The sequence below is a fragment of the Microtus pennsylvanicus genome, chromosome X, assembly GCF_037038515.1.
Source record: "Microtus pennsylvanicus isolate mMicPen1 chromosome X, mMicPen1.hap1, whole genome shotgun sequence".
NCBI lineage: Eukaryota > Metazoa > Chordata > Mammalia > Rodentia > Cricetidae > Microtus > Microtus pennsylvanicus.
Window position 1 is genome coordinate 80,604,572 of NC_134601.1, and position 27,358 is coordinate 80,631,929.

The following is a 27,358-nucleotide window of genomic DNA, read 5'->3' on the forward strand; positions in this document are numbered from 1 at the left end:
ATGCCAGTTATATTAGCGTATACTACTAGGCTTATCTTTCCCCGCCTACAGATAGCCTAACCACCCTCCAGACATAAAAATCAGCCAGAACTCGGCTCAGCAGCACACACTCCTCCTTACTTCCCACCTCAGAGCAGCTGCATGACTTCCTGAGGATTCTTTTGCAGTAGCTAGAGATAAACACTCATTTATGCATATAACCTGCAAGTCTCCAGTTTCTATTCTTTCTCCCTCTCTGTTTCTTCCCTTCCCCCACTTTGCACCAGGGAAGTTAAACTCTGGCGTGGTTTAAGCAGCTTGAGGACTAATCAGAAAGAGGAAGAAGAATCGGTATATACTGGCTAGCAAACGTGCCACGTCCTGACGTCTCTCCTCTTGAAAAGAAGCTTTTCCTAAAGAGCAGGCACGCTGTGAATGGATTGGACCATCCAGAGGATCAAGATTTGCTCTGCAGCTCACTACCCAGGGCTAGCTCTCCAGGGGACTTACAGGTAAAGCTTTCTGAAGATTTGCATCTTAGGAAGCAAACTTGAAAGGACCTTAAACTGTGACGCTTAGAATCAGCAGGTAAGGAAATTGGGTGTATGGAGTAAAGTTCAGCTGATGGCAGATTTTACCAAATACCTCAGAGTTTGGAGTAACTGCTCTGCCTTATCTGCTTTAAATTAGACTGATAATCTGAATTCTTTCTGCTTTGGTTCTTGGCCAGAGATCTGATCATCTGTCAGCACAGCAAACTGTCAAGGCGACACTCCCCATGCCTCCAGCGCCTTTACAATTTAGCCAGAAGTGCAAAATAGACTTTGAGCTCTTATGTAAGGCTGCAGGGGAACTTTTCTAGGCAGTGGTCACTGCCTTTAAGGTAGAAAGAGAGTGTACAGTGACTGCTGCTGGTAAGCCGAACAGTAAAGGCTGACATAGAATTTTCACAAGGAAGTTTTCCACGTTTAAACGTCTCAGCATCCTATAATTGAGGGGGAACGTTTCTCCCTCTCCCTCCTTGCCCTCATTCTCACTCTGGTCTTCATGCTCCCCCTCCCTCAACCCCCTTGTTTTGACAAATGAAAAGAGACTCAAACAAGTTAAGAGATTTCCTTAATGCACACTTCACTGCTAGAAATTGGAAAGTTGGCTAAAGACTATAAAAAGAAACGCATCTCAGCTGCAGATAAATAGAAAAAATACCTATGATCTACTTTATAACAGAATAAAACTCACTCGATTAACACAGAGCTAAGAAACCATATGACTTAATCAAATGCTTGGGGCAAGAGCATTTTTTCTTCTGAGCAGTCAGAATTACTGACTATTTTCAATGGTATCCAGATAGATTGGCAAGCACTGCCTCTTTAAATCCAGTGCATCTAATTCCCTGTCTCTACAATTGTTTTGAAATCAAAGCTGCCATGCCAAGTATATTTAGAGGGCAGCTAAATTGGATTTGTTTGTAGAGTGTTTTTAAGAATGATACAAAACACTTTATAATATTTTATAAAGTACCATGACCAAAGTATATTTTAGCTAAAATTTGTGTCTAAACAATTGTAACTTTTTTATTGATTTTATTGAGCTCTACATTTCTCTCTGCTCCCCTCCCTGCCTCTCCCTTCCCTTTCTACTCTCTTCCATAATCCCCATGCTCCCAATTTACTCAGGAGATCTTGTCTTTTTCTACTTCCCATGTAGATTAGATCCATGTATGTGTCTCTTGGGGTCCTCATTGTTGCTTAGGTTCTCATTGTGATTTGTAGGCTGGCTTTCTTTGCTTTATGTTAAAAAACAAACTACTTATGAGTGAGTACATACGATAATTATCTTTCGGGGTCTGGGTTACCTTACTCAATGTGATGTTTTCTAGCTCCATCCATTGGCCTGCAAATTTCAAGATGTCATTATGGTTTTCTATTGTGTAATACTCCATTGTGTAAATGTACCACATTTTTTTATCCCTTCTTTGGTCGAGATGCATTTAGCTTGTTTCCAGTATCTGGCTATGAGATTACATCTTACACCTGTAAGAATGGCCAAATTCAAAAATACTGATGATAACTTATGATGGAGAGGTTGTGGGGTAAAAGGAACATTTCTGCATTGCTGGTGGGGGTGCAAGCTGGTACAGCCCCTTTGGATATCACTGTGGTGATTTCTCAGAAAATTAGGAAACAACCGTCCTCAAGACCCAGTAATACTATTTTTGGGTAGATATCCAAAGGATGCTCAATTGTTCCACAAGGACATGTGCTCAATTATGTTCATAGCAACATTGTTTGTCATAACAATTGTAAGTTTATCATAGCTGTGGCATCAAGTTTAAGTTACCGAAATACTATTTCCAGTCAATATTTTACAATTAATACGCCAATTGTGACTAAAAGCTACCTGTGCCTACATAGTAAATAAGCGCAATCTAATATACTATATATACATCTATCTCTCTCTTTTAAAGATGCTGTTTCCCATTCTCTGCAAATCCTAATTATGCTAGCCATTCAGGTCCTACAAAAAATAATCTAGACCATGATCCAATCAATCAAAACAGAAAAGTTCACAGATCAGGGCAAGGTTGAATCTGCCATATCAATGTCTTCCTAGTTTATTGCCATCCATTTTCACTTCCCATTACCTGCTTTCTCCTACCTTTAATCAAACTTCTGATGCACTTACAAACTCTTTATTTAAGAAAAAAGAAAGATTCTTCCATGGCCCATGAACTTAAATTTTCCTTTGGGGTATCAAGGAGTGATAATGATGAAATCTAATGGGAATACACTGATACTCAAGGGACATGCACAACTTTGGGACTTTGATGCCATGAATGGTAACTATAATAAATTCTCAATTAGCATAGCTCCCTGTGGACTGCAACTTTTATCTTTTGAGTGGGGGCAACAATAGGAATTGAACCCAGGTTTCTGAGTATGCTTAGCTACCACGGAGCTACTTCCTTTCGTCTATTTTACTATTCCTCCTTTCCTACCTCAAATTTGCTATAAGCCAATAAAGCAAGTATTGTTCAAGCTCAATACAAACAAAATCTTACCGCCAAAGTAGGTAAGACATAGCTCCTATGTTTAGGGAAAATTCCAGTGCTGCTGTGACTATAAAACATAAAGAATGTAACAATGTGAGATAATTAAACCAGTAAGTTCAGAGGTACCAGGTTATTAATTTAGTTTTTTAGAAATTAAAATACAATTAGATCATTTTCCATTTCCTCCCTCTAACCCTCAAATATACCATTCCTTACTCTATCTATCTATCTATCTATCTATCTTTCTCTCAAATAGGTTATTTATTTTTTAACTCCCCCAACCAGAAATAACTAGCAGTTTGTCTCATACACATTATGAACACAAATATGACCATTAAATACTCTAACATACTCAAGCACTGGAAAGGTCTGCCTCAAGGTATCTTCCAGCTGGAATTCGTTAAGTTTTTTTTGTAGCCTACCAGTAGGTACTCCAAATTGTCCTGTGGCTATCTCAATAGGAAGAAATCTAGACCAGAGAACTAGGAGTTCATCCTAGCTTTGGATTCGGCATTCAACCAGTTTTGTTCTTTCTAACAAGTTACCGATTATCAGTATTTTTTGGTTTCTTTGCATATCAAATGCCATAGGGGTGTTTTTCCAAATACATTACAATGACATAAGTGAAAGCAACTTCACAATTCAAGTCATCATCCAAAGGGTTTTGCTTAAAAGCGCATTCAATTCAGAAACAGAAACATATCACACAACCGAATGCACATGGGAGAGCACAGGGCTCGTTGCTTCCCACTCTCTATTCACCTGTAGGGCAAAGGCGTGCTGCTATGATCTAGCCCCAGGTTTGCCATTAGAAGTGCATGCCAGTAGCTGTATGCTTTAAAGTGAATTCTGAGAATAAAATAGCATTTAAGAAGTATTTACTTGATCATACTACTTTTTATTAGCCTACCTTCATTAAACCTGCTGATTCTTAAAATCAAAATCTAAGTATCAAAATAACATTTTCCATTACATTTTAGAATGTAATACAAGTACTCCTCTACTGTGTCCTAAAGCTATTTGTATAGCAGATAGTCATAATGCAAACTGTTTTCATACAAATAAATACATACATTTATGTATTTATGTATATAATATACACAAATATGTATCATATATTGAATAGCAAAATAGAAACACCTTACAACTACATTTACCCATAACTCAATGTCATCTGGGTTTTTGGCCGTGTGAACACATATATAATATGATTCAAGGACTGCTGAGAAAAACTTTCCTATCATGAGCAAACACCTAACAAATATACTATTCACCTCTATAGAAGAGATTGATTCACAAAGTGGAGGGGCAATTTGTTGGTATTTACTGAGGAAATACAACTTCTATAAAGTCTGGCAGATTCATTGCAAGTAGTGGCATATCCTCATGCCCAGAAAAAACCAATAGAGGAAGCCATTTAATCCAGTTAGATAAATATGGACATCATAAGCACATTAATCCATATTAAAATTGTGATCCTAAAACATCCTCAAATTACAATTACCTCTGCTTTTCAGAATTCTTCATAGATTAGTAGAGGGCTCTTGTTTAAACATAGCTTGCACTGCAACTTAATCTTGTACTCTGCTCATTCGTGCTGTTCTACCTCGTGTTATTACATCATGGTTGGTTTCCCTTTTGATGAACGACATATTATTTTTTATTCTAATGCTTGTGGAATGAATACATTCCAAACATTTGAAGTTCCACTTTAACCAAATTGGCAAAAAACAAAAAAGAGTTGAGATACAGACTTAAAGAGTCTTGGAGCCAATCAGGGATTTTTGTTTGTTCAAAGTTTTTGGTTTGTTTGCTTGGTTGGTTTTTCCTTTTTTATTTTTCTTCAATTCCATATCTATAGACACGAATGAAGAAGGAAGGGAAGCAGAGAAAAATGTATATCTCAATAAAAACAATAAAAAATGAGTGAAGAAGATAATTTGGCATCACAATTTTCAGTTTTAAAGCCCAAGATTGAATAAGTATTCTCATCTGTCAGATCTGTAGCCTTTGCTTTTGCATAGGATTGTACTTGTGCTGTCATGAACTATAACAGGCTAAATGAAGCTGAGCTAACAATAACAATGCAAAAATAGCTCTGGCATATCCTATGTACTTGTTCCAAAGTTCTTAGGTAGTCTCTGGGTGTCATGCTGCTTTTCAGCCCAAGCTGATTAACCTTAATGCGTGATCTTAACTTGAATTTTTATTTAACATAAACTATTTGCTTCCAAGAGTCAGAGGTCCAAATACTAAGAGGCTAAGAGCATGACTGAGAACTAGCTGTGAGCAACAGTGTTTCAAGGGATTCCAAACTGTGGTGAATTGGCGCAGAGTTATTTAAGTCTGGAAGACCCTGGTCCATCTAGCTTGTCCTTACAAAATGTTCAAAAAGATGTAGATTTTCTGTAACATATTTCTATCATTCAATTAAGGGGTAGATATACCCACCACCACATACCAACATTTATGCACTCATCAAGATCTCGGTAGCCTTTCCATTCCTTGCATTTCCCTTCTGGTTAGGTCTTGCCTACAACTGACCTGACTACTGTGTACAGTATTTTCAACTCTGAATGCCACCAACTAAGGCTCTTTGAAGCTTCATAATGTCCTGTGTTTACATTTCAACTACCCAACAGTAGAGCTGCCTGTCTTAAAATAAGCTCTTGTTAAAGCAACATCTGAGAGCTTTTGCACAGCCAGTGCAGTCTCGGCACACCTGGAGCTTTCAATAGCAGTGGAAATGCTGTCAATCATATTCTTGGAAATACCAAGAGGGAAAAACTTACTTATTGGAATGATAGGCTAGGTACATTATTCTCTCTCTGACCCAAGATCTTTTATTATCACCGTGGAAAAAAACATGGAATCATAGCTACAGCTTACTTTATATAGATAAATCCTTATGAAAGATGGGTTACCTTGCTCCAAACAATCAATAGCCTACCCCTCAAGAAGCATTTTTAATCCATACTTTTATAAAAGCAAAGACTGGGATGGGGCCTTGAGGTCATTGTGCTCAGGAAGACAACTGGCTTTTTTTTCTGCTGCCCAAGAGGATTTCACTAGGAACACAAGATTCCTACATGTTGAAATACATGATATTAAAATATTGATGGCTATATTATAGGTACAGATAATAGGCATAATGTAAGTACCAAATGAGAGAAGTGAAGGATTAGGCAGCCAAAATCAGTATCAGAAAGTAAAACCTAAATTCATTCTTGTATGAGTAGGAATAATCAAGACTTTTGTATTTCTATAGTTTTTTCAGTTTATAAAACACTCATATTTGCTGCTCTTCCTATTAGTTTGCATATCCATCTAATATTAGTGAGTGGCTGCTCTATCAAAAGATTAATACAGCAGAATTCTGACCTCAGACTTACAAGATGAGCAACACTACAGTATTTTTCACGTCACAGTACTAAGTTACATAGAGAAGGAGAAGGCACTTGGAACTTACTCAAACAAATTGGGGCTATGCTGAGCTGCATCTTCACAAATATATTACCTAGATCTTGCCACTGCCCAGCAAAAATGAAGGAAGTATCTGTTGGAGGAGACTGAGCCCCAAGTCTCAGCCTACTCCACTTCCCCTTCTATTTTGGCCCTAGCCTAGCCACCCCACCCCTGCTGGCAGACCTCCAACAGCACACACACAGACCATCATTTACTAGAAAGGTAAGGGAAGTCTTTAGGAAGCATTGAACCCAAAACAATTATAAAACTGCACCCACCTACTGATTTAATCTTTTGATATTCTCTGTTTTCAATTTCAAAACACACATCATAGGCCTCACCCAGGCTCATAATCAAAGACATCATTGTATCTTTAGATTCTTATCAACTTCAGACCTAGTCAGTTTTGAACTCATAGTGCTCTTCACTTTTTAAATATTTTTCAAGTATTTTTAATAGCCTCTACCCCTTTAGAGGCATCCAAATTTCATTTCTACTTTACACAATTATTTATATTTCTGCACAACGGCACTCACATTCCACCACCCAAAAATGAGATTCTTGCTTTGCTCCCTAGACATCCATCTTTAGAAGTTAAGTGCACTAATAAAAAGGCACTCAAAACTTTTGTTACTTTTCTGAAATTGACCAGTTAGGAAAAAGCAAAACTTAACAAAGCACATTCACTCTTATTACTGGGTTCATATCTGCCTAAGTAGTCATGCAAACAAGAGTACACACACACACACACACACACACACACACACACACACACAAATTACTGTACAATGATAGATGAAGTAGTAGAACATGGACATGGATACACTCACAGAGGACCCAAGGACCTTGAAGTATAAGCAATGATGTCTCATGCTCCCAGGCTCATCTGGGATGTACAAAAAAGATATAGTGTTCAAGTGCCTTCAACACAACAACAAATGAGGAGGAAAAGATCCTGAACTAAGGTGATAAAACAGAGTCAAAGATTTATTTCAAAATCAGACCCAACAGAACTTGATGAAAGATAAGGGTGGGGTGGCATCAAATATGACTACTAGATTTTATGCACCCATAATTATAAAGCTACTTATATAATAAAGAAAAAGACAACAAAAAAGTCTCTTGGGGAGATAACTTGAGAGGGAACATAGTTGAAAAATTTAAAAAGTCAAATGATTCATGCATAGCAGTTGAATAGAAAGCAGAAAATGAGAGAGTAAAGTTTAAGCAAGTAGATTCTTGGTAAGAGATTTCTGTCATCCACATAAAAGTTGATAAATACCACAGAAGAAAAGCAAATAACAGAAAACTGAGCCAGGACAGTGGTGCATACCTGTAATTCCAGTACTCAGTATGCTAAGGCAGGATTATGAGTTCAAGTCCAGCCTGAAATACATAGTAAGACCATGTCTCCAAATCAAAACAAAAAGAACAGAGAACCAAATGCTGGCATTTTGCAGGTCTTGATCACAATGATAACCTCAATAGGCTATCTGCAAAATATCGCTGATGAGATTAAGAGCAACAAATAAGGATGGATGCAGCCTTGTGGAAGCAGAATTGCTCTGGTTGTCATTGTATGCGAAACCAGGGTATGATAAACAGCTACCTTCCAATGCTGGCTTTCTCAGTAGTTGCTTGCCTGCCTGTCTGCCTGCCTGCCTGCCTGCCTGCCTGCCTGCCTGCCTGCTTGCTCACTTGCTTGCTTGCTTGATTGATCGGTCGATTGTTGAGACAGGGTATCATTCAGCACCCCTGGCTGGCCTGGAACTATCTACATAGCCTTTCTCTGCTTCCTGAGTACTGGGGTGAAAGGTGTGTGCCACTATATTGGGCTAATTGCGTGTTCTTGAGCAAGTCATCACCACACTATTACCAACTCCAGGCTTCAGTTTTGACACATGTTCCACTGGAACATGATCTCAAAGATACCTGCAACTCAAACTAATGACAATTCTTGGAATAACTAAGGGTGTATTGCCCACAGATTAGTTAATAACATAAGTTTCTTTTAAATGTATGGCATAAAATCTTACCAGTTATGCATGTGTTTCTGTTGCAAATACAAAAGATTCTGCCACCACTCAAGAGACAAACTGAGGAAGTAAAATGAGAAATTAAGTAGTTGAAAGAGGAAATGTGAAGATGTAACCTCTGTTTCTAAGGAACTTGCAATACAGTCGAACCTACTGCCTCAGTTCCATCTATAGTAAACCATAATGCAGCTGCAACACTTAGACATTTTCCTTTTCTTTCGTCTGCATTCCTTTTTCAGTATGCATCCTGTTGTAAGCATCTCATTACTCGCAAGATGAACTTAACTCTTCTAGAATGGTGTTCAGGATCCTTATCAACTTTCTGTGACCTAGTTCCTGTATTATTCCCCAAAATGATTTCTCACTTTTGATTTTCTTACTCCATTCAAGCATACCCACACTACCAAACATATGCACATGCATACAAATAACCTGCAATTTCAGATTTTTTTCAGTATATTTCCATTACAATTCAGTTCAATCAAATTTCCATATCCACTAAATGTGACATGCTCTGTCATACCACTGTGCCTCACTCATTCTTCTTTCTTTTTGTTGCTTCCCTTCCAATTCACTTTTACAAAAACTTTTCTAATATAGTCACTACTCATAAATTATTTTATTATGTTTCATTTTCAATTTTTGGAATTTGGTTTTCTAAGACAGGGACTACCTGTATAGGCCAAGTTGGCCTGAAAGATACTATATAGCTAGATTGGAGTTGAACTCACAATCTTCCCACTTTTTCAAGTTTTATGATTATAGTTATGAACCATTCTATTCTGTTTATCTGTGTATCTGTATATTTCCAATGCAGCAGCTTTAATGACATTGTACATTAACTTGATAATATATCTGTATCTTTCTCTAGAAAGTAGAAAAGTCTTAATGGTGAAGGTGTATTATTGTTTTTCAAAGACCTAACAGAGAAAGTAGATGTACTAAATGGCTAATAAAGTATCTTTCAATATAACTATCATATTACCACAAAGATAGAGAAATATTTTTTGAGGATATAAGAGATTGGCTTAAAGATGGTTTGAATTACATCTGATATGAAAGAGAAAAAGAATACTTCACATATGGCAATGTGGTCTGAGCAAAGGAAAATAAAGCAAAAGACAAATGGAGCTAGTCAGAAGGCCATGTTTATAAGATGTCCATATAATTAAAAGGGAAAGTGACTATAAGGCTAAAATGGAATATTTTTGTATTATTGAATAGTTCTTTGAATTGAATTGAGAGCTCATTTGATTCCCTTGAAAGGATAAGTGCTGGCTTTGTCTTATGCATCAATGTTTAGTGAAACACCTTGAGGCATTGGAAGCATTCACCGTGTGCTGCTGTAGAGGATCACCAGAACATTCTAGTGTCAAGCTTGGCCACTAATTTCCTCTGCTACTTCCAGCAATGCTTTTGCCTTCCTGGGTCATAAAGAAAATGGGGTTCCATTAGATGTTCTCTGCATGCTCTTCCGTCTCTAATCAAGAAGACAAAAATCATTCCAAACAGTTTTAATTGAAAATGGATTCTTCTCTCATACAATACATCCTGACCACAGTTTCCACTTCCTCAACTCCTCCTATCTTCTCCTTCCTCCCCATCTCCCCAGAACTACACCCCTCTATCTCCCATCAAAAAAAAAGCAGGCCTCTAAGAGACAGCCAAACACTACAAAACAAGATACAATAAGACATGACAAAAGCCTTCATATTGAGACAGGACAAGGCAATCCAACAGGAGGAAAAGAGTCCCAAAAGCAGGCAAGAAGAATCAGAGCTACATACACTCCCACTGTTAGGAGTGCCACAAATACACCAAGCTAACAGCCATGACATATACGCAGAGGGCCTGAGCAGATCCATGCAGGCCCTGTGCCTGCCACTTCAGTTTCTGTGAGACCCTATGTGCCTTGGTTAGTTGATTGGGTGGGCAATGTTCTCTTGGTGTCCTCCATCCCCTCTGACTCCTTCAATGTTCCTTACCATTTTTCACAGGATGCCCCATGTTGCTAGGTGAGGGACCTGATGGAGACCTCCAAGTTAGACTCTCTCTGCATAATTCCAAACATTTTTAATTGTCAATTTTTAAATTACTATATAAAGTTTTAAATGTTGTTATGACATTTTGGAACAGAGTGTGATTTAGTGATCCTCCTTTCCCTCCATCTCTACCACCCTGCTAATACTCTGATCGCCACTTGTAGCTTCCTAACTCCAATCTTTTTTCCTCTTTCATGAACATCGAATCCCTTTTTACCGCCTCTTCCAGAAGCTTCCCTTTTACTGAGTAGCTCTGAGATTCCTTTTAATATTCTCATATTTGTTTCATTTTCATTCTCTTGTTTAGTGATCTCATTCACCTTATAGTATGTAGAAACAGTTGTCATCCCTTTAGAAGCCAAGGACAATGGCACTGGGTTTTGATCCTACTTCATGTTCTGGCTTTGTGGGAGCCCAGCCAGTTTGGATGTTCACCTTCCTAGACCAGGATGGAGGGGGGAGGACTTTGGACTTTCCACAGGGCAGGGAACCCTGACTGCTCTTCAGACTTGAGAGGGAGGGGGAGAGGAGTGGGGGGGAGGGGGAGAGGAGTGCGAGGACGGGGAGAAGAGTGGGGAGGGAGGAGTGGGGGGCTGGGAGGAGGCGGAAATTGTTTTTTTCTCAATAAAAAAAAGAAAAAAATTTCAGACAATGTTTTCAGATCATATTCTTTCTTCTCACATACCTCTTTCCAGATCCTTCCTACTCAATTTCATGTTCTTTGGAAAGGGTAGATTAAAAAATATCAATTTAAAACAGGAATCTCATTTTAAAAGAGCCTGTTTTGTCCTGGCCAACTATTCCTAGACATGGGGTCTGCTCTGGAGTATGATTTATATCCAGTGGCATTCCATTAGAGAAAGCTGCTTTCTCATTTATGACCAGGCATCAATTCCAAATAGCTTCTTGGATAGGGATGGAATTTTGTGTTCACCTCCCTTTCTCAGGGCAGGACCTTTTTCTGATTTAAACCTGTGAAGGTCCTGTGCGTGTTGTCCCAGTCTCTGTGAGTTCATGTGTATTAGTCCTGTTCTGTCTGGAAGAAGCTATTTCCTTGGAGCCATACACCACCACTGGATCTTTACAGTCTTATAATCTCTTCTGCCTAAATCCTTAAAACCTTGAGAAGAGGGGTTTGATAAAGACATCCTGTTTAAGGCTGAGTGTCCCAAAGTCTCTTGCCCTCTGTCACTGTCCAGACTGTTAACTGTCATTCACTGGAATAAGTTTCTCTCCTGAGGATTAAGCAATGCCTTGATCTATGGATATAGAAATATGCCATTAGGAATCATTTTATTGCTATGTTCCTTATGTCTCATTCTATGATCATGTCTGGTCTTGGATTCTCATGACATCCTGAAGCATGACACTATTTGGTTACTCTTTGAGTACAATTTTATAGTAGTAGAACACACATTAGAGAAGCAAATTTGATGTTATGATAACATATTTATAGTTCTTTCAAAAGTTATCACTGAGTGAGACTTACACTCTTGCTAGAGGCTATCAAGAGATTCTGAGATAGAGAAAGTATGATGAATAACTTTGCATTTCTAATTTCTAAGCAAGTTGAAGTTTGCATTCTATCCCTACCTACCTCCTTCCCTTCCTCCTTTCCCTTCTCTTTCTCCTCTCCCTCTCAGTTGCCCCCTCCTCTTCTCTTTACTTCTCTCTTCTTCCTCTCTGTCCTTCCTTTTTCTTCCTATCCTCCTTCCTTTAATCAGCACATTCTTGACTGGTATCTAACAAATTGCATATATATACTTGCTAGCAACCTTAGGAATATCACCTATCTCACTTAAGTTTTTCAGAAATCTAACCCTACCCACTATTTGAAAACATCCACATAACTTTCTTTTCTTTTATTCAAGATATGAATAGCACAGAGGTAGCTAGGGCTAACTCAGTTGCTGTATTATTCTTGGACCAATGATGCAACATTTCTGTATATGACGGGGCTGGCTTGTTGTGGTTTTTGTCCTGCCCAGTTTCCCACAGCTGTTTAGCCCCAAAGAAAATCACATAAAGATCTCTATTAGTTATAAAGCCTATTGGCCTATTAGGTCAGACTACTTATTAGCTCTTGTAGCTTATATTAACCCATTATTCTGATCTATTTTAGCCATGTGGCTCAGTACCTTTTTCAGTGGGGCAGATCACATCCTGCTGCTTTGGTGGTTTGGGTAGGAGTGGGAAGAATCAACTTCCTCCTTCCCAGAATTCTCCTGTTCTCATTGCATCATTTCTACTTCCTGTCTGGTTTTCCCACCTATACTTCCCACCTGGCCAATCAGCATTTATTTAAAACATGATGGACAGAATACAGACAAGTCTCCCACACCACTTCTCCCTCTTTAAAAAACAGGAAAATATCCATAGTCCATTTTTTGGGAATGTGGGTATAGTATTCCAAGCTACTTCCAGTTGGTTGGAGGCACTGATAATCTTATGGGGACCTAAAGAAAATTTAGAATTGTCATCAAGTCCTGACTGGAGTATTCTGTGAGGCTTGATCATCTCAGGCATCAGTCTTGAACCTGTTTTGAATGAAGAACTTAGACATCTGGGCCATCTATTCTTGCCGGAGATTTCTCAGGTGGTCTTCCTGGATCAAAGCTGATTTTTCTTAACTCTGAATAAATCCAGAGCCTCTCTTTTTCTGTGGAAACAAAAGCAAAATCTCTTCTCCAAAGTAACATACCTTTTGACTTCAATTTTGAAGTCAAGATATTTTTAAAATACCTATCTTGGATTAATTCAACAGCATTTATAAGCAAATATCTTTTAGCAGCAGTTGTTGCTTCCTTGGGATTTAAACAATTTAAAGAGAGCATAATAGCATATAGTATAAAGATTCTCTGTGTATTTTCCATCTTTATGTGGCTTTATTTTAACCTCTATTTCTTTTATTTTTACTTTTAACTTTTGGCTTTTTGAGACAGGTTTTCCGTGTATCTTTGTCCTGGAATTTCCTCTGTAAACCAGCTATCCTTGAACTCACAGAGATCTGTCTATCTCTGCCTCCCAGGCAAATCCTACTAGCATGCGCCATCACAACTGACAACTTTTTCTTTCTTTCTTTCTTTCTTTCTTTCTTTCTTTCTTTCTTTCTTCCTTTACTTTGAGAACTTTAACCTTTAGCCTGTATATATGTATAACACACTGTAAACCATTTAGAGGTTTTCTTCCTCTTTGAATATCTCTTTACTGTATATCTCTCTTTCTCTGACCACATGGGTCTTTAATTTGCTAAGGAATATGGAGAAGTTTTTTGCCACAACTCTATGGCATTTCAAGGTCTTTGCTAGCAAACAAGCTGCAACAGTATGTCCATAAACAACACTCAAAAGCTCCTATGGAGTTTCAGGGTCCTTGTCAGGAAGCAAGCTGCAACAGTATGTCCATCAGGACTGCCTGCTTGAAATAGTCAGAGTTTTTCCTGGCAGGAAGGCCCAGAAATCCAGCATTTTAAAACAGCACACCTTTTTTCCTTCTATGGCTGAAAACCGAAATGCTTTTTTCTTTCCCAAGCTTTCTCAGGCTTTCTGTGGATGCAGTTATCCACATGGGCACCATTTGTAACATGAAGGGGCCTGCTTGTTGGGGGTTTCTTTCCCACCCAGTACCCCACAGCTAGCAAGCCCCAAAGAAAATCACACAGAGATCTCTACAAACAGCCCTTCATGTTAAACAATAAGAATTTGTTGTCATCCTCAAGTGATTCCTACTGACAATTGAATGCCAAACAGAAACACCTAGTAAGGGGTTAGTGTGTCCTAAACTCTGGGTTTTACTTGCTATGAACATAAATAGATAAGATATACTATTTCCTAAATAAATTTGATTAAACTAGTCAAAATGCATAAATAGACACATAGGCACTTAGAAAGTGTTTTCATTACTATGCCATATAGCTATACTGTGTTTATTACTTTATTATTCAGGGGAAGTTTTTTTAATTGATTTTTATTGAGCTCTACATTTTTCTCTGCTCCCCTCCCAGCCTTCCCCCTCCTCTTCAACCTTCTACCAAGGTCCCCATGGTTCCAATTTACTCAGGAGATCTCGTCCTTTTCTACTTTCCATGTAGATTAGAACCATGTATGTCTCTCTTAGGGTCCTCATTGTTGTCTAGGTTCTCTGGGATTGTGATTTGTGGGCTGCTTTTCTTTGCTTTATTTTTAGTTTTAAACCAAGCTAATTGGGTTGTCTGTATAAAACTGATTAATTTCTTGTTAATACTCTTTAGCACTTAGTATAAACTTGCCTTGAGACTATATGTATAAACATCGTTCTAGAATAAAGCTAAATTTAGAGAGTCAATATCAAACCTTATCCATTAAAAATTGAGCTGGATCTCAGTACATTTAGCAAAATTAAACTATCAGTTTGGAATAATTTAGATAAGCTTCAATGGGTGTTTCATATTATTCTGTTTATGATTACCCATAAGTTTTTAATTGTATAGGCAAAGCCAATTCAGCTCAATGCATGCTAATTCAATTTATAACTTTCATGTGCCATTTATTTACATAGCCACAGGGCTAACTTCCAATTTACCCTATCCACTAAGAACAGTTAACTGGTTAAGTGTGCCTGAGAGACACATTACTTGTTTTGCCACACTCAGGGGCATATAGTTCAGCTTGCTTCTTCAGATCAACAGTGCTTCCCTCTTTGGTTCTTCTTCAGTGGAATTCTATTACTTTTCTCAGTAGCTTCTTTCAGCACAGCAAAATCCCTGCATTGGAACAAACTTTCAGCTATATTCTCAGGTTTTTCTATCATTTAGGCTCCTTTGTCATCTTTTTAAATGTTTATGTTTAATTACTTTAAAAGATGATATTAAATATCATTATCACATTGTCAGAGTGTGTTTTAGTAATTATCTTCCTCCTTATCTCCCTCCCCACCCCCTCACTAATCCTAGCCCCTCCTTTTATCTTCCCCCAAGTCACTTTTCTTCTTTGGTATCCCCTGTGTCATTTTGTGGATCCCCCTGTTTCTTCTTCATCACCAAATTTTATCTTGTTTTGATGTCCTTTTATATTTTACTCAACTTATACTCATTGACACAGAAAGAGAGAGAGAGACAGAGACAGAGAGAGACACAGAGAGATACAGAGACAAAGATATCCTTGTGTTTGGTTTTGTTACCTTATTTTTTCATAAGTGACAACAGAATATCGGAAAGATTAAGCAACTTGCCCAAGATCACATAGTAAGTACAAATGCAACTATGATCCAAATGTAGAACTTTTCTCATTCAAAGGCTAGTATAATTTGATCTCTATATCTATTTTTCTTACCTACTTAGAAAATTAATTGAGTTTGTTTTCTATTTTCTTGAAAACACAGTGGTTTGCTGTATCTGTAAAAAGTAGTTATACTTACCAGTCAAGGAGGACATAATGATCAAGAGGGTGGTCTTTCTAGGGCTAGACACATCCATTGTACTCCTGATGTGCTGACCCTTGTGATTTCCCCAATGCGGGAAACTCAACTACAGAATTTGTGATAGTGGGAGACTGTGTTGCCACTCTTCCCAGTTAGTATAGAAAAGAACAGTCTTCCTTCATCAAACAAGGAACTTATTATAAATAATACTATAGAATATAACTGAAAACCTCCATTGGCAAAAGGAAGGATAACTAAAAGACAGAAACTACTTGAAATAGAGCAAAATTCAGCCTTAGAAAAGAAGGAACTTTATATGGCATGATTGCATCCTGAGAGCATTATGCGAAGTAAAGTAAGCTAGCCACAGAAAGACATCATTTCACTTACACAAATTACCTAAAACAGTTGCATTCACAAAATAGAAAAGCAAAAGGCAGTTGTCAGGGAATGGAGTACAAGAAGCTAATAGTCAACAAACATGCTGTTTCAATCAAGCAAGATGAATACATTACATAGTCATTTTTGAACACAAAAACATTTATTTTTATTGTATTTATTTCATCAAAAAATAGCTTTGCTTTCTTACAAGAAACATTTTCAAAAGTCGTCAGATCCAACTAACAACTGAAGAGATGGCAGAAGCCACTGTGCTGAGCAGAGTGAACTGAGAGCAAGTTTGCTTGCTTCTAAGCAATTTGAACTCAAAAGTTACCTATAAAAATGACCTAATTCTGCACTTTGGATCCCAGAAAATTAAGAAATTTTCCAGAAATACACAGGAAATAACAGTTGTCTTAAGTGAAATGTGGAATATTTACATCATTGATTCTACTTAGTTTAAATAAAACAAAGTTAAAAACATTTTAAACTTGGGAATAAAATGATTCGTTTATTTAGATTTTTAAGGCCCAAGAACAAATATTGCCCACATTCAGGAAAAGTCACACTTTCCCAGCAACCCAAGCAACTGCTAAGATCTATATGAATGGATAAATAATGAGTCATGGAACCCTAGTGCCATGTGATCAAGCAAGATGGGCACCTGATACAGGGGATGATAAAAAGGAACAAACAAAATAACTTCAGAGCTTAATGAACATCAAAGCTAATTGTTTCTCCTTGTCTCTGCATTCTCAAATGTAAAACTGGGCTAACAATGGCATGTACTTTACAGAATTATCTTCAAGTTTACAAAGTGAATGTATATAATTGTGTAGCCTATTTTAGAAGGTTCGGTTTATAGAGATAACACTACCTGTATACAAGCATGTGTTATCAAAGCTATTTTCATACTATCAAAACCCGAAGGGGTAACTTTAAAAGGGGTAAGCACAGAGAGGAGGATTGGTGAGCCCTGGCAAGCAGAGCAACTTTTAATCATAATTATCAACCAGTTTAGAAAATAGCATCATATCTAGAAGTATCTATCATGCTGCCTTTAGAAAGCCTGAGCAAGCCATACATTCTAAACACAGCTAAAGTTGCAAACAATTTATGTCCGTGTTCTTTACTGCAGCTATAAATCACATATTACATGCTCTCGAGAAAAAAATAGTCCTGATCTTTACAGATTTATTGAATGATAAATTAGAAGGGACTTTAGAGGTCATAAAATCTAACCCTATTGTATTGCAAATAAGTAATGGTTTGACAGAGAGGAAGTGTTTTTTTCAAAGTTCACTTAATTAATCACCCACCACAAACTGAGGTATGGTTCAGGTCTGCAGGCACCTAGTCCTTCAAATTTCCAATCATGGTTTTTCTCCATACTATAATTCTCTCTCATTTTGAACACACATAATAAAATGATACAGCAAATGGATTAACTCAAGTCTACCAATATTTAAAATGCACTATATACCAGGCCCAGGAGGAAATATAAAACTAATAAAATGTGCTTACCGCTGTTTTTGATAGTGGAACTCAAGAAAAAGTAATGAGGAGCATTATATTAAGTGACCACAGATGACTATGACAAAGTAATAAATAAAAGTCATCATAAAGGTACAATTATTATAAACGTAAAAACAATATGTAGTATCACATCCATATCAGGGGAGAAAATATTAAATTGGGTTACGATGGTCAAGAACAACATTTTCTTTTACTAAAAATAGAAAAGGCACCAGTGCTATTTAATGGAAGATAGAAGCCTGGAGACTATGTAGGTTAAAATAATATATAATTGATTTATATATACACATGTCTACAGATTTGTGTCACATCTAAAAACCGGTAAGCAAGTAAGTTGGGTCCTTGTGTTGTTATATTTCTGAGTTCTCTTATTTACTTTCTTAATTTATTCTCTTAACGTTTTAATGTATTCAAAGTCTAGCAAGCAAATACTTCCTTATAGGAAAATACCCTTTCCTTTGTAAGAATAAGGGCCCTATAAACTTTACTGACTGAACATGAGTCAAGTAGAAGAATTGAATGATTTGAATCGGAATCATATATCCAAGCTGGCAAGTATTGTTCAGTGGGTGCACTTATACAAACAACTGTCAGTACCTGAGTTCAAATCCCTTGTACCCATGTAAAAACCCAGGCATAGTCACACACACCTATAACCCCAGGACTGGGGGTAGATAGATAAAGACAGGAGGATTACTTGAGCTTGCTGAGTCAGCTCAGTCAATAAGCCACATCCCCAGGTTCAGTCAGAGACCCTGCCTTAAGGGAATAAAAGCAAAAGCAGAGAGTGATAGAAGACACCTAATATCTTCCTCTGTCTCCTATGTATATACCACACATGGCATATGTATATACCACACACACACACACAGAGAGAGAGAGAGAGAGAGAGACAGAGACAGAGAGAGACAGAGAGAGAGACAGAGAGACAGAGAGACAGAGAGACAGAGAGAGAGAGAGAGAGATTTTATGAGGTTGCTGATAGAATACATGCATTGGTAAGGGCATGAAGTTTATACCCAGCGCACACACATACACACAAAAATTGCATAATTACTCTTTTACTCCAACAACTCCCCTGCATGTGCTTAAAAATGGCAATCCCTGATGCTGGCAGAAGTTGCTATCAGAAACAAGAGTCTGCAAGTAAATTAAAAGGGAAAGAGGGCCAAGATGTTTGATCACTGAGTACTGAATGCCTGCTATATGCAAAGCAAAGAACTCAAAAGGAAATGGAATTGCCTCACAATTGTGAACTTGAAGGAAAAAAAACGACACTATGTCCTAGACAATATGACACTTACTCATTTGTGCATATAGATTATAATTGCACAACCACCACAAAGACGAATAACTGCTTAGTATGCTAAATTTAAAAGATTACACTTCTCACATATGCATTTTATGAATTCATAAGCTTTCTTTTTGTTGCAATCTAAGAAGAAACTCTGTTTTTTTAAACGAAAATTTACGACAGTGCCGAAATTTTCTTTCTAGGTTAGATGAGCATAACTTCATAATCAGAAATATTTTATACATTTAAGATTCATTTAGTAAGTCTTTATCAGTGTGTTAAGACATGGGTGAAGCAAATAAAAAAAAACAGTTACTGCCTGATTAACAAAATTTAAGAGCCAACTTGAGTAATTCTCAGTCAGCAACAGACACTTGACCAGACTATAGCAGATTCCAAAGGTTGACTCCTTACCCGGAGAAAGGAGGACAATGGAAAAAGGAGAAGATATTAGAAATACCCCAAAAGAAATTGTTGCCGAAGTACAGGGTGAACACATTTTATATCTTTGAATTTCCTTTATTTTCTCTTTTTATTTCCATTTCTTTGTCAGAAGATTTCCTTTGGAAAGTTCCAGCCTGCATCTACTTTACAAAAATAAACTGGAAGAAGGTGTTTATTTTATTAACACTGGGACCACACATAAAGAAAAAGTGGCAGTCTCTGGGGAATATTTCTGGCACACAAGAATGAGGGTCACCATAACACAACAAAAATTGAGAAGTGTCAGGTTGCTACTGCCTCAGGAAAGCCTTTCTGTATTCATTTCTAACATATGTATTGTATCTGTTTGATTCATAACAGTAATTTTTTGAAAGGACACACACACCTTAAAGTTTAAGTATCCAAACTTCTAAAACTATTGCTCTCCAGAAGTATATATGTGAAATTAGTGACCAAAGCCAAGTACTATTTTGAATCTTTTGAGTCTGGGGATCTAGTTCAAGCCCCATTATCCATTCTTCTTTTAAACAAAATTGTGCTCCAAGCAAATTAAGAAAATCTTGTTTAATATTCTAATTCCTATTCCTAGAAAACTAAGTCCTTGGATGAGATTTTCCAAATTATTTCCTATTTAAGCTTTATAATTAAATATGTATAGAAAAATATCATTTCCTAGAAAAAATATTTTAAAATGTTATGTTCATCTTTGAATGCAAACATCTGTGACCACTCATGGTCCTTATTCCAAGTCTCCCTCCCCTTGGGAATGTAAAAAGATGAAGGGAAAGCAAGGAGGCATGGAAGCCAACGGGCAGCCCTAAATCTGTCAGTATAGCTTTGATGTGCCATCACACTCTGGACCTGCACTTAAGGCTGCTACGTTCCCATGACCCTTCCGGGCTGCTCCTGAGGTCACTAACTCCTTTCTGTAATTTATGATTTCAGCTTGAGCGTACTCTGACGTTACAACGTAAGAACAGGGGCTACAATAAGAAGAAAACTTTGTGGAGGTACTACGGTGCCAGAAAGAGGTATGGCTCCAGTTTCAGAATGAACTCGGTTTTTTCAATGTGCAATTTTCTTAAGGAAGTTGTGTTTCTCATCATCTGTACTGAAATAAAGTCGGCACCATTTGTGCTTACTGCTTCCTTTCATTAATCAATCCGTGATTCATTTGCTTTGTGCTAAAGTGACTTTTACTAGACTTACTACAACCTCTCCAAACAACTGAGTTATTACTCCTCAGCACCCACTTCCTTTCCCAACTGTGAGCTGTTTGAAGGCAGGACAGGCTTCCAAAGGAACTCTCAGTGTCCATCTCCTAGGGGTCACATCATTAGGAAAATCACAGTAAATTATGCAAAACCTAATTACGTGTTGCACAGACATTTTATGTCATTATATTTCTTTTTTTTTTTTTTTTTTTTGCTGATATGATCTTTTTTTTTTATTTTTTTATTGATAAAAGGAGGATAAAGAAAAGAAAAAACAACAAATTTCCACCTCCTCCCACCAGCCTCCCATTTCCCTCCCCCTCCTCCCACTCTTCTCCCCCTCCTCCCACCCCTCTCCCCTTCCCCCCACTCCTCTCCCCCTCCCTTTCCAGTCCAAAGAGCTGTCAGGGTTCCCTGCCCTGTGGTACGTCCTAGTTCCTCCCCCCTCCATCCATATCTAGGAAGGTGAACATCCAGACTGGCTAGGCTCCCACCAAGCCAGCACATTGCATAGGATCAAAACCGCGTGCCATTGTCCTTGGCGTCTCATCAGCCCTCATTGTTCGCCATGTTCCGAGAGTCCAGTTTTATCCCATGCTTTTTCTGGTAACAGTCCAGCTGGCCTTGGTGAGCTCGCAGTAGATCATCTCCACTGTCTCAGTGGGTGGGTGCACTCCTCGTGGTGAACCCAAGGAAAAACATATAGTTATCCTCTTGGATAAGGGAAGTAAACAAAATTGCCGGGGGGAAAAGTGGGATCTTGGGGGTGGGGTGGGATGGGGGTTAGGGGAGATGGGGAGAGAAAAGGTAGAAGGGAAGGAGGGTGGACTTGGGGAAACAGGAGGATCGGGATAAAGGAAGGTTGGATAGGGGAGCACGGAACCACAATTCTTAGTTAAGGGACCCACTTTAGGGTGGGCAGGTGACTTGACCCTAGAGGGGCTCCCAGGTGCCCAAGCTGAGGTCCCCAGTTAGTTCCCTGGGCAGCTGAGGATAGGGAACCTGAAATGACCCTACCCTAGAGCAATACTGACGAATATATTGCATACCATCCTAGAACTTGCATCTGGCGATGGATGGAGATAGAGACAGAGACCCACACTGGAGCACTGGACTGAGCTCCCAAGGTCCCAATGAGGAGCAGAAGGAGTGAGAACATGAGCAAAGATGTCATTATATTTCAAATGGCTACTTTACACTAAGGGATTTCTACCCCTTTAAAATTTAGTCCTTGTTTGAAAATTCTATAATTTTCTTTTCATGGCTTAATATAAATAATTGGTTTCTGTGTAAATAAAGATTCCAACCCGAATACTGAAATTTATAAGGAAGTCCATTCTGTTTCAAAGAGCTCTGCTGGTTGTTAATGGAATTAGATAGCATTCATGTCTTTGTGTTCTTTTTCATTGTTATTTATTAGCTCTATTTGGCATCTTTTGTTCAAGCAGCAGAGAACTTCAAATTTATTTGTAATGTGCAATGAATGAAGAAATATTTGTATGTCAACAGTATGGGTATTTTAACCCTTAAAATTAAGCTTTATAATTTAGTTTCTTAGTACTTTAGGAAGCAGTTTGTTTACTTCAGCATCTTTAATCTCCAAATTTGAAAAGACTTTAAATTATAGTGCCAAGAAAGATCACTCTAAGTGGTTTCAAACGAATAATTATGCTTTCAAATGGTAAGGTTTCTATCATTCCAATTAACATTGAATATTTATGGACAAAGAAGATGAGTAACTGGTCCTGTATAAAGCGCTGCCTTATTTATCAACCAGAGTTCAGAAGAGAAGAAAACACACCACTGATGTGCAAGACACACTGAAAATTCTCCAGGAGATCTACAAGGATAGAACTTTCTTTGGAAGGACAATGAAAGAAGGCATAGTTAAGAAGGTGCAATTCAATCTGAACAATGAAATAGAAAGGACATGAGATGGTAGATGTATTTTTTATTTGGTCTGTTTACTGCTTTTGAGCCAAGGTCTCCCTATGTCGCCCAGGCTGATTCCAAATACATCTTCTTCCTGCCTCAGCTTTCCCAGTGTGGAGATTACAAAAATGTACCACCAAGGTGGGCTTGAGACAGAGCTGTTAACCTACTTTCTAGTGGAAGTCAGTTCACAGTATATACAGATATCAAATCATCATTCATAACGTCATTAGTAATTATTTCATGGCAACAATATAAGATCTGCTGTATATCATATTATAAAAACATATTTAAAAGCATGCTACATTGATTTCTAAAATGTTGTGAATAAAACTAAAAGGGGAAAAGCTATATAAAAAATCTCAATAGCACCATCTAGTGCCTCGTGGCATAAAATGGCTCAGTTTGCCTAAAATGGTATCAACAAAAATGTTAGGATTAATTCGGAGAAGTTTCCCTTCCTTTACCTGAATTCAGGAAGCCAATACAAAAAGAAACCTGGAACACAAATTGAAAACTAATGCTGACGTTAGAAATGGTGGGCTGGTTTTTTTCTATAACCTTAGAATTATCCCTCTTCATTTTTAAAAATCTTATATCAATAGCTCTTGTTGAAAGTGGCATTTTAAAGGCTAGAAAAATATAAATAGCTGGAATGGCAAGATGGATGGCTGACACATCATGAACAGCAGATGAAACTGTTCCTGGATGGAAGCCTGGCAAGTTCTATTCCACCTGCAACAACCACCAGAGCTGTCTGCTTCCATATTCCTGCTATGTTGACAAGATCCATCCTATTCCACACTAGCAGTTCTTCAACTCTTAAGCATTCTCCGAGACACCTTGTTTACCAGGGAGCGAGAGATAAAGAAAAGTCAACAAATCAATAAAAGACTAGGTATTGAACTGCTTCCACTTTGAAAAGGAAGTGACAAGATCTGTAGAACCCTGAAGAAATGACTATATCTATGCTATCTCATCCCTCACTGTTTCTAATCAGAGGCTGTTAGCTGCCAGGATGAATTTGGATAGACCAAATACTAATCTTTTGCTATGAAAGAACTGAGTATGGCTAAACACAAAGCTTTGAGTACAAGTCTGAGAAGAGAACGGGAATGAACAGCTACAACTATTTCCTCACCCAAAAAGTACATTCTGACTAACTATGCCATATCTTTCCTCAGAGCCTTACACTATGGCACAGCTTTTTCAACTATGGATTTCACCTCTCTGGTACTTTATTGTCAATGTTATCATAACTATGTGGCCACTAGATTTCTGCTGTGGTGTTCTATGGTTCTAAATAGAGTTAATCCCAGATTAAGAATCTCTTCTGCAGGAGTGAGTTTCATCAGCATGAATTAGATTGTTTTCCCTGGGCATGACCTACATCCAGAAGATGTGAAGAGTTTTCTTTTATGGAAAAGAAAGAATTGTTGTGCAGATTTTAGCCACTTACTAAACTTAAAGCTCTTATAAAGCAAAACAATAGTAATTAGATGATGATGATGATTGATGATTATAGATACATACATACACACCCATATATGTAAAACAAGTATATTTAAAGCTTTTTCTCTAAGTAAAAGATCATAAATTCATTCAAGGGCAATTTTATGGAATGGTACTGGAGCAGTACAATCTACAATATGAGGGAGATATTTTACTTAGGTCTTGGGAATTAAGAAGACTTCATTTAGGAAAACATAGATGAGAAAAGAGGAAAAAAGTTTTCTTCAGGTCTGGAGGACCCAGACCTTCCTCCTGGGGTCAAAGTTCAAGTGACTCTCTCCTCATTACCTGACAACAATTGCTTCCAGCTGTGGTAAATGTGCATGTGAGCAGCACTAATTGGAGTCAGTGAGTTATTTTTTAAAAGGAGAGAAAGAGAGAAGATGAAATTGGGAGGGAGACACGCTGAGAGAGGCTTGGATGGCAAGGCAGAGAGGCTGGGCATGATCAAAATACATATTGTGTATATGTATGAAATTTTCAAAAAATTATAAAAATCTATTTAATATTTTAATTACATATAAAATTATAGTGGCCCTATGAAATTAATTAGCATGCACTATGATTTAAAAAGCTAGTTTAATTGACAAGATCTTTTCATATGTTGTAGGCACCAAGCAGACATTCCTGGAGAACATGGATGAAGCTGAAAATCTGACAATATCTTCTGCCAGTAATAACACATGCCACGACACGATCGACGACTTCCGCAATCAAGTGTACTCCACAATGTACTCTATGATCTCTGTTGTGGGTTTCTTTGGCAATAGCTTCGTGCTCTATGTCCTCATAAAAACGTATCATGAGAAATCAGCCTTCCAAGTCTACATGATTAATCTAGCCATAGCGGATCTACTGTGTGTTTGTACATTGCCTCTCCGTGTGGTCTATTATGTGCACAAAGGCAAGTGGTTCTTCGGTGACTTTTTGTGCCGCCTCACCACATATGCCTTGTACGTTAACCTCTATTGTAGCATCTTCTTTATGACAGCAATGAGCTTTTTCCGGTGTGTTGCTATTGTTTTTCCTGTCCAGAACATTAATTTGGTTACACAGAAAAAAGCCAGGTTTGTGTCTATTGGAATTTGGATTTTTGTGATCTTGACTAGTTCTCCATTTTTAATGTCCAAATCTTACCAAGATGAGAAAAACAATACTAAATGCTTTGAGCCCCCTCAGGACAATCAAACTAAAAAATATGTTTTGGTCTTGCACTATGTGTCATTATTCGTTGGCTTCATCATCCCTTTTGTCATCATAATTGTCTGTTACACAATGATCATTCTGACCTTACTAAAAAATTCAATGAAGAAAAATCTGCCAAGTCGTAGAAAGGCTATAGGAATGATCGTAGTTGTGACAGCTGCCTTTTTAATTAGCTTCATGCCATATCATATTCAACGAACTATCCACCTTTACTTTTTACACAGTGAAGCTAGACCCTGTGATTCTGTCTTAAGGATGCAGAAGTCAGTGGTCATAACCTTATCTCTAGCTGCATCCAATTGTTGCTTTGACCCTCTCCTATATTTCTTTTCAGGTGGAAACTTTAGGAGAAGACTATCTACATTTAGAAAGCATTCTTTTTCTAGTATGACTTACATACCCAAGAAGAAAGCTTCCTTGCCAGAGAAAGGAGAAGAAATATGTAAAGAATAATTCAAACCCATCTCCAGTGCAGAACAATGACAAGTATTTTCCTAAATTGCAATTAAAAAATAGTTTCCCATTAATAATTTACAAATTATTAAATATATCTCATTTATAAATCCTATCATTTGATATTTTAAGTGTTCATAATTCAGTTTATCACTGTGACCTAAGCCATAGATTTTATTTTACTATTCCCCAGAAGGTAGAAAATATTTGAGGTTCTGACCTATAAAACTGAATATGAAATCAAGATATTTTCTTTTTAAATAAAGGGCTAATAACGGATATGAACTAGAATTTGAGCCGAGCTCATAAATATAGCTTTAAAATTAGCAAATAGTCATCAGTGATTCTAACTTGTCCCTTTGCATGCACGCCATCAGATGAGACCTGGAGATGACCCAGAAGCTACAGAAATGTAAGATCAGCCTATTTCTTTGTAGTACTGACTAGCGAGGCAAAGCAGGGTCCCATCTTCCAGAAGAGAATGTTCAAGTACTAGAACAGACCAGTATTCAGCCAAATGACTCTACATTCTGCATGCGATTTACAATCTGGAAACCAAGGGAGATAAATACGATCAAAAGCCAGCTTGTCTCCAATTCTCTTCTGTCCTTGCTTGACTCAAACCCCCAAAAGAGAATGGGGTTTTTCTCACTTATTGGGGTTCCTATTATGAATTCAATCCTAACTGAAAATATTGGATTAATGAATAAACCAACTGACATTGCTATATATGAACAGAAACAATTAAAATTCATCTGAAGAAAAAGAAAGAGATCTACCTTTCTACAGGAGTTTTATTCTGATTAAAATTTACTATATAAGATAGAAGAAAATTTAAATAGCTATCATTCTCTTAAGAAGTGCACTTATGTATATGTATATAAATATATGTAATCTATCTTGTTCTATGTTATGCATTTATAGTTAGTTAATTATGAGATTTATTGTTGTTTATACTGTCTGCTTTTTTATAGCATGTTGAAAACAATATCATTTATTTGCAGTGATTTTTATATTATAGCAGAAGCTTTGTTCTTAAAACAAACCATTGGAAACAGCTTGGTTGTGACTAAAATATGATATTTATTGGCAAAGTTTTGCTGAGGTTCATTCTGTTCTTAACTCTGAGTTTCAAAAGTCACAATACCTCAGAATAAATAAATGATAATAGAGATGGGAAAAAAACCGTGAGTGGAGTTCTGTTTTCATCTGCCACATGTGAGCCATTTCTATTTCACTTCTACTGCTTCACTCTTTTGGGAAATAAAAAAAGGACATAATGAAAAAAGAGTCCTAGGGAACAGAAATAACTGGAACTCTGTTGAACATATCTGAAACCTGGTAGTACCTATTACTTTTGCTCTATATTATTTCCTTTTGCTTGAGACAAATATCAAATACATTTGTCATAAGAA

At 37.5% G+C, this 27,358-nt stretch overlaps 1 protein-coding gene and 1 non-coding gene across 3 annotated transcripts; both read left to right on the top strand.

The window, feature by feature from the left end:
- Positions 1-93: 93 nt before the first annotated feature.
- Cysltr1 (cysteinyl leukotriene receptor 1) lies at positions 94-27,117 on the top strand. Of its 2 annotated transcripts, none has more exons than XM_075957131.1 (3): positions 94-567; positions 20,572-20,657; positions 24,895-27,117. In XM_075957131.1, the coding sequence occupies exon 3, from the start codon at positions 24,921-24,923 to the stop codon at positions 25,941-25,943; it is 1,023 nt and encodes a 340-aa protein (XP_075813246.1). In that variant the 5' UTR covers positions 94-567; positions 20,572-20,657; positions 24,895-24,920; the 3' UTR covers positions 25,944-27,117. The 2 variants fall into 2 exon arrangements, with proteins under 2 accessions (XP_075813246.1, XP_075813247.1); XM_075957132.1 differs by having other exon boundaries at positions 94-491.
- On the top strand, positions 15,961-16,123 carry LOC142841913 (U1 spliceosomal RNA). Its single transcript, XR_012909149.1, has one exon. It is a non-coding gene; the product is annotated as a U1 spliceosomal RNA (small nuclear RNA).
- Positions 27,118-27,358: the final 241 nt, after the last annotated feature.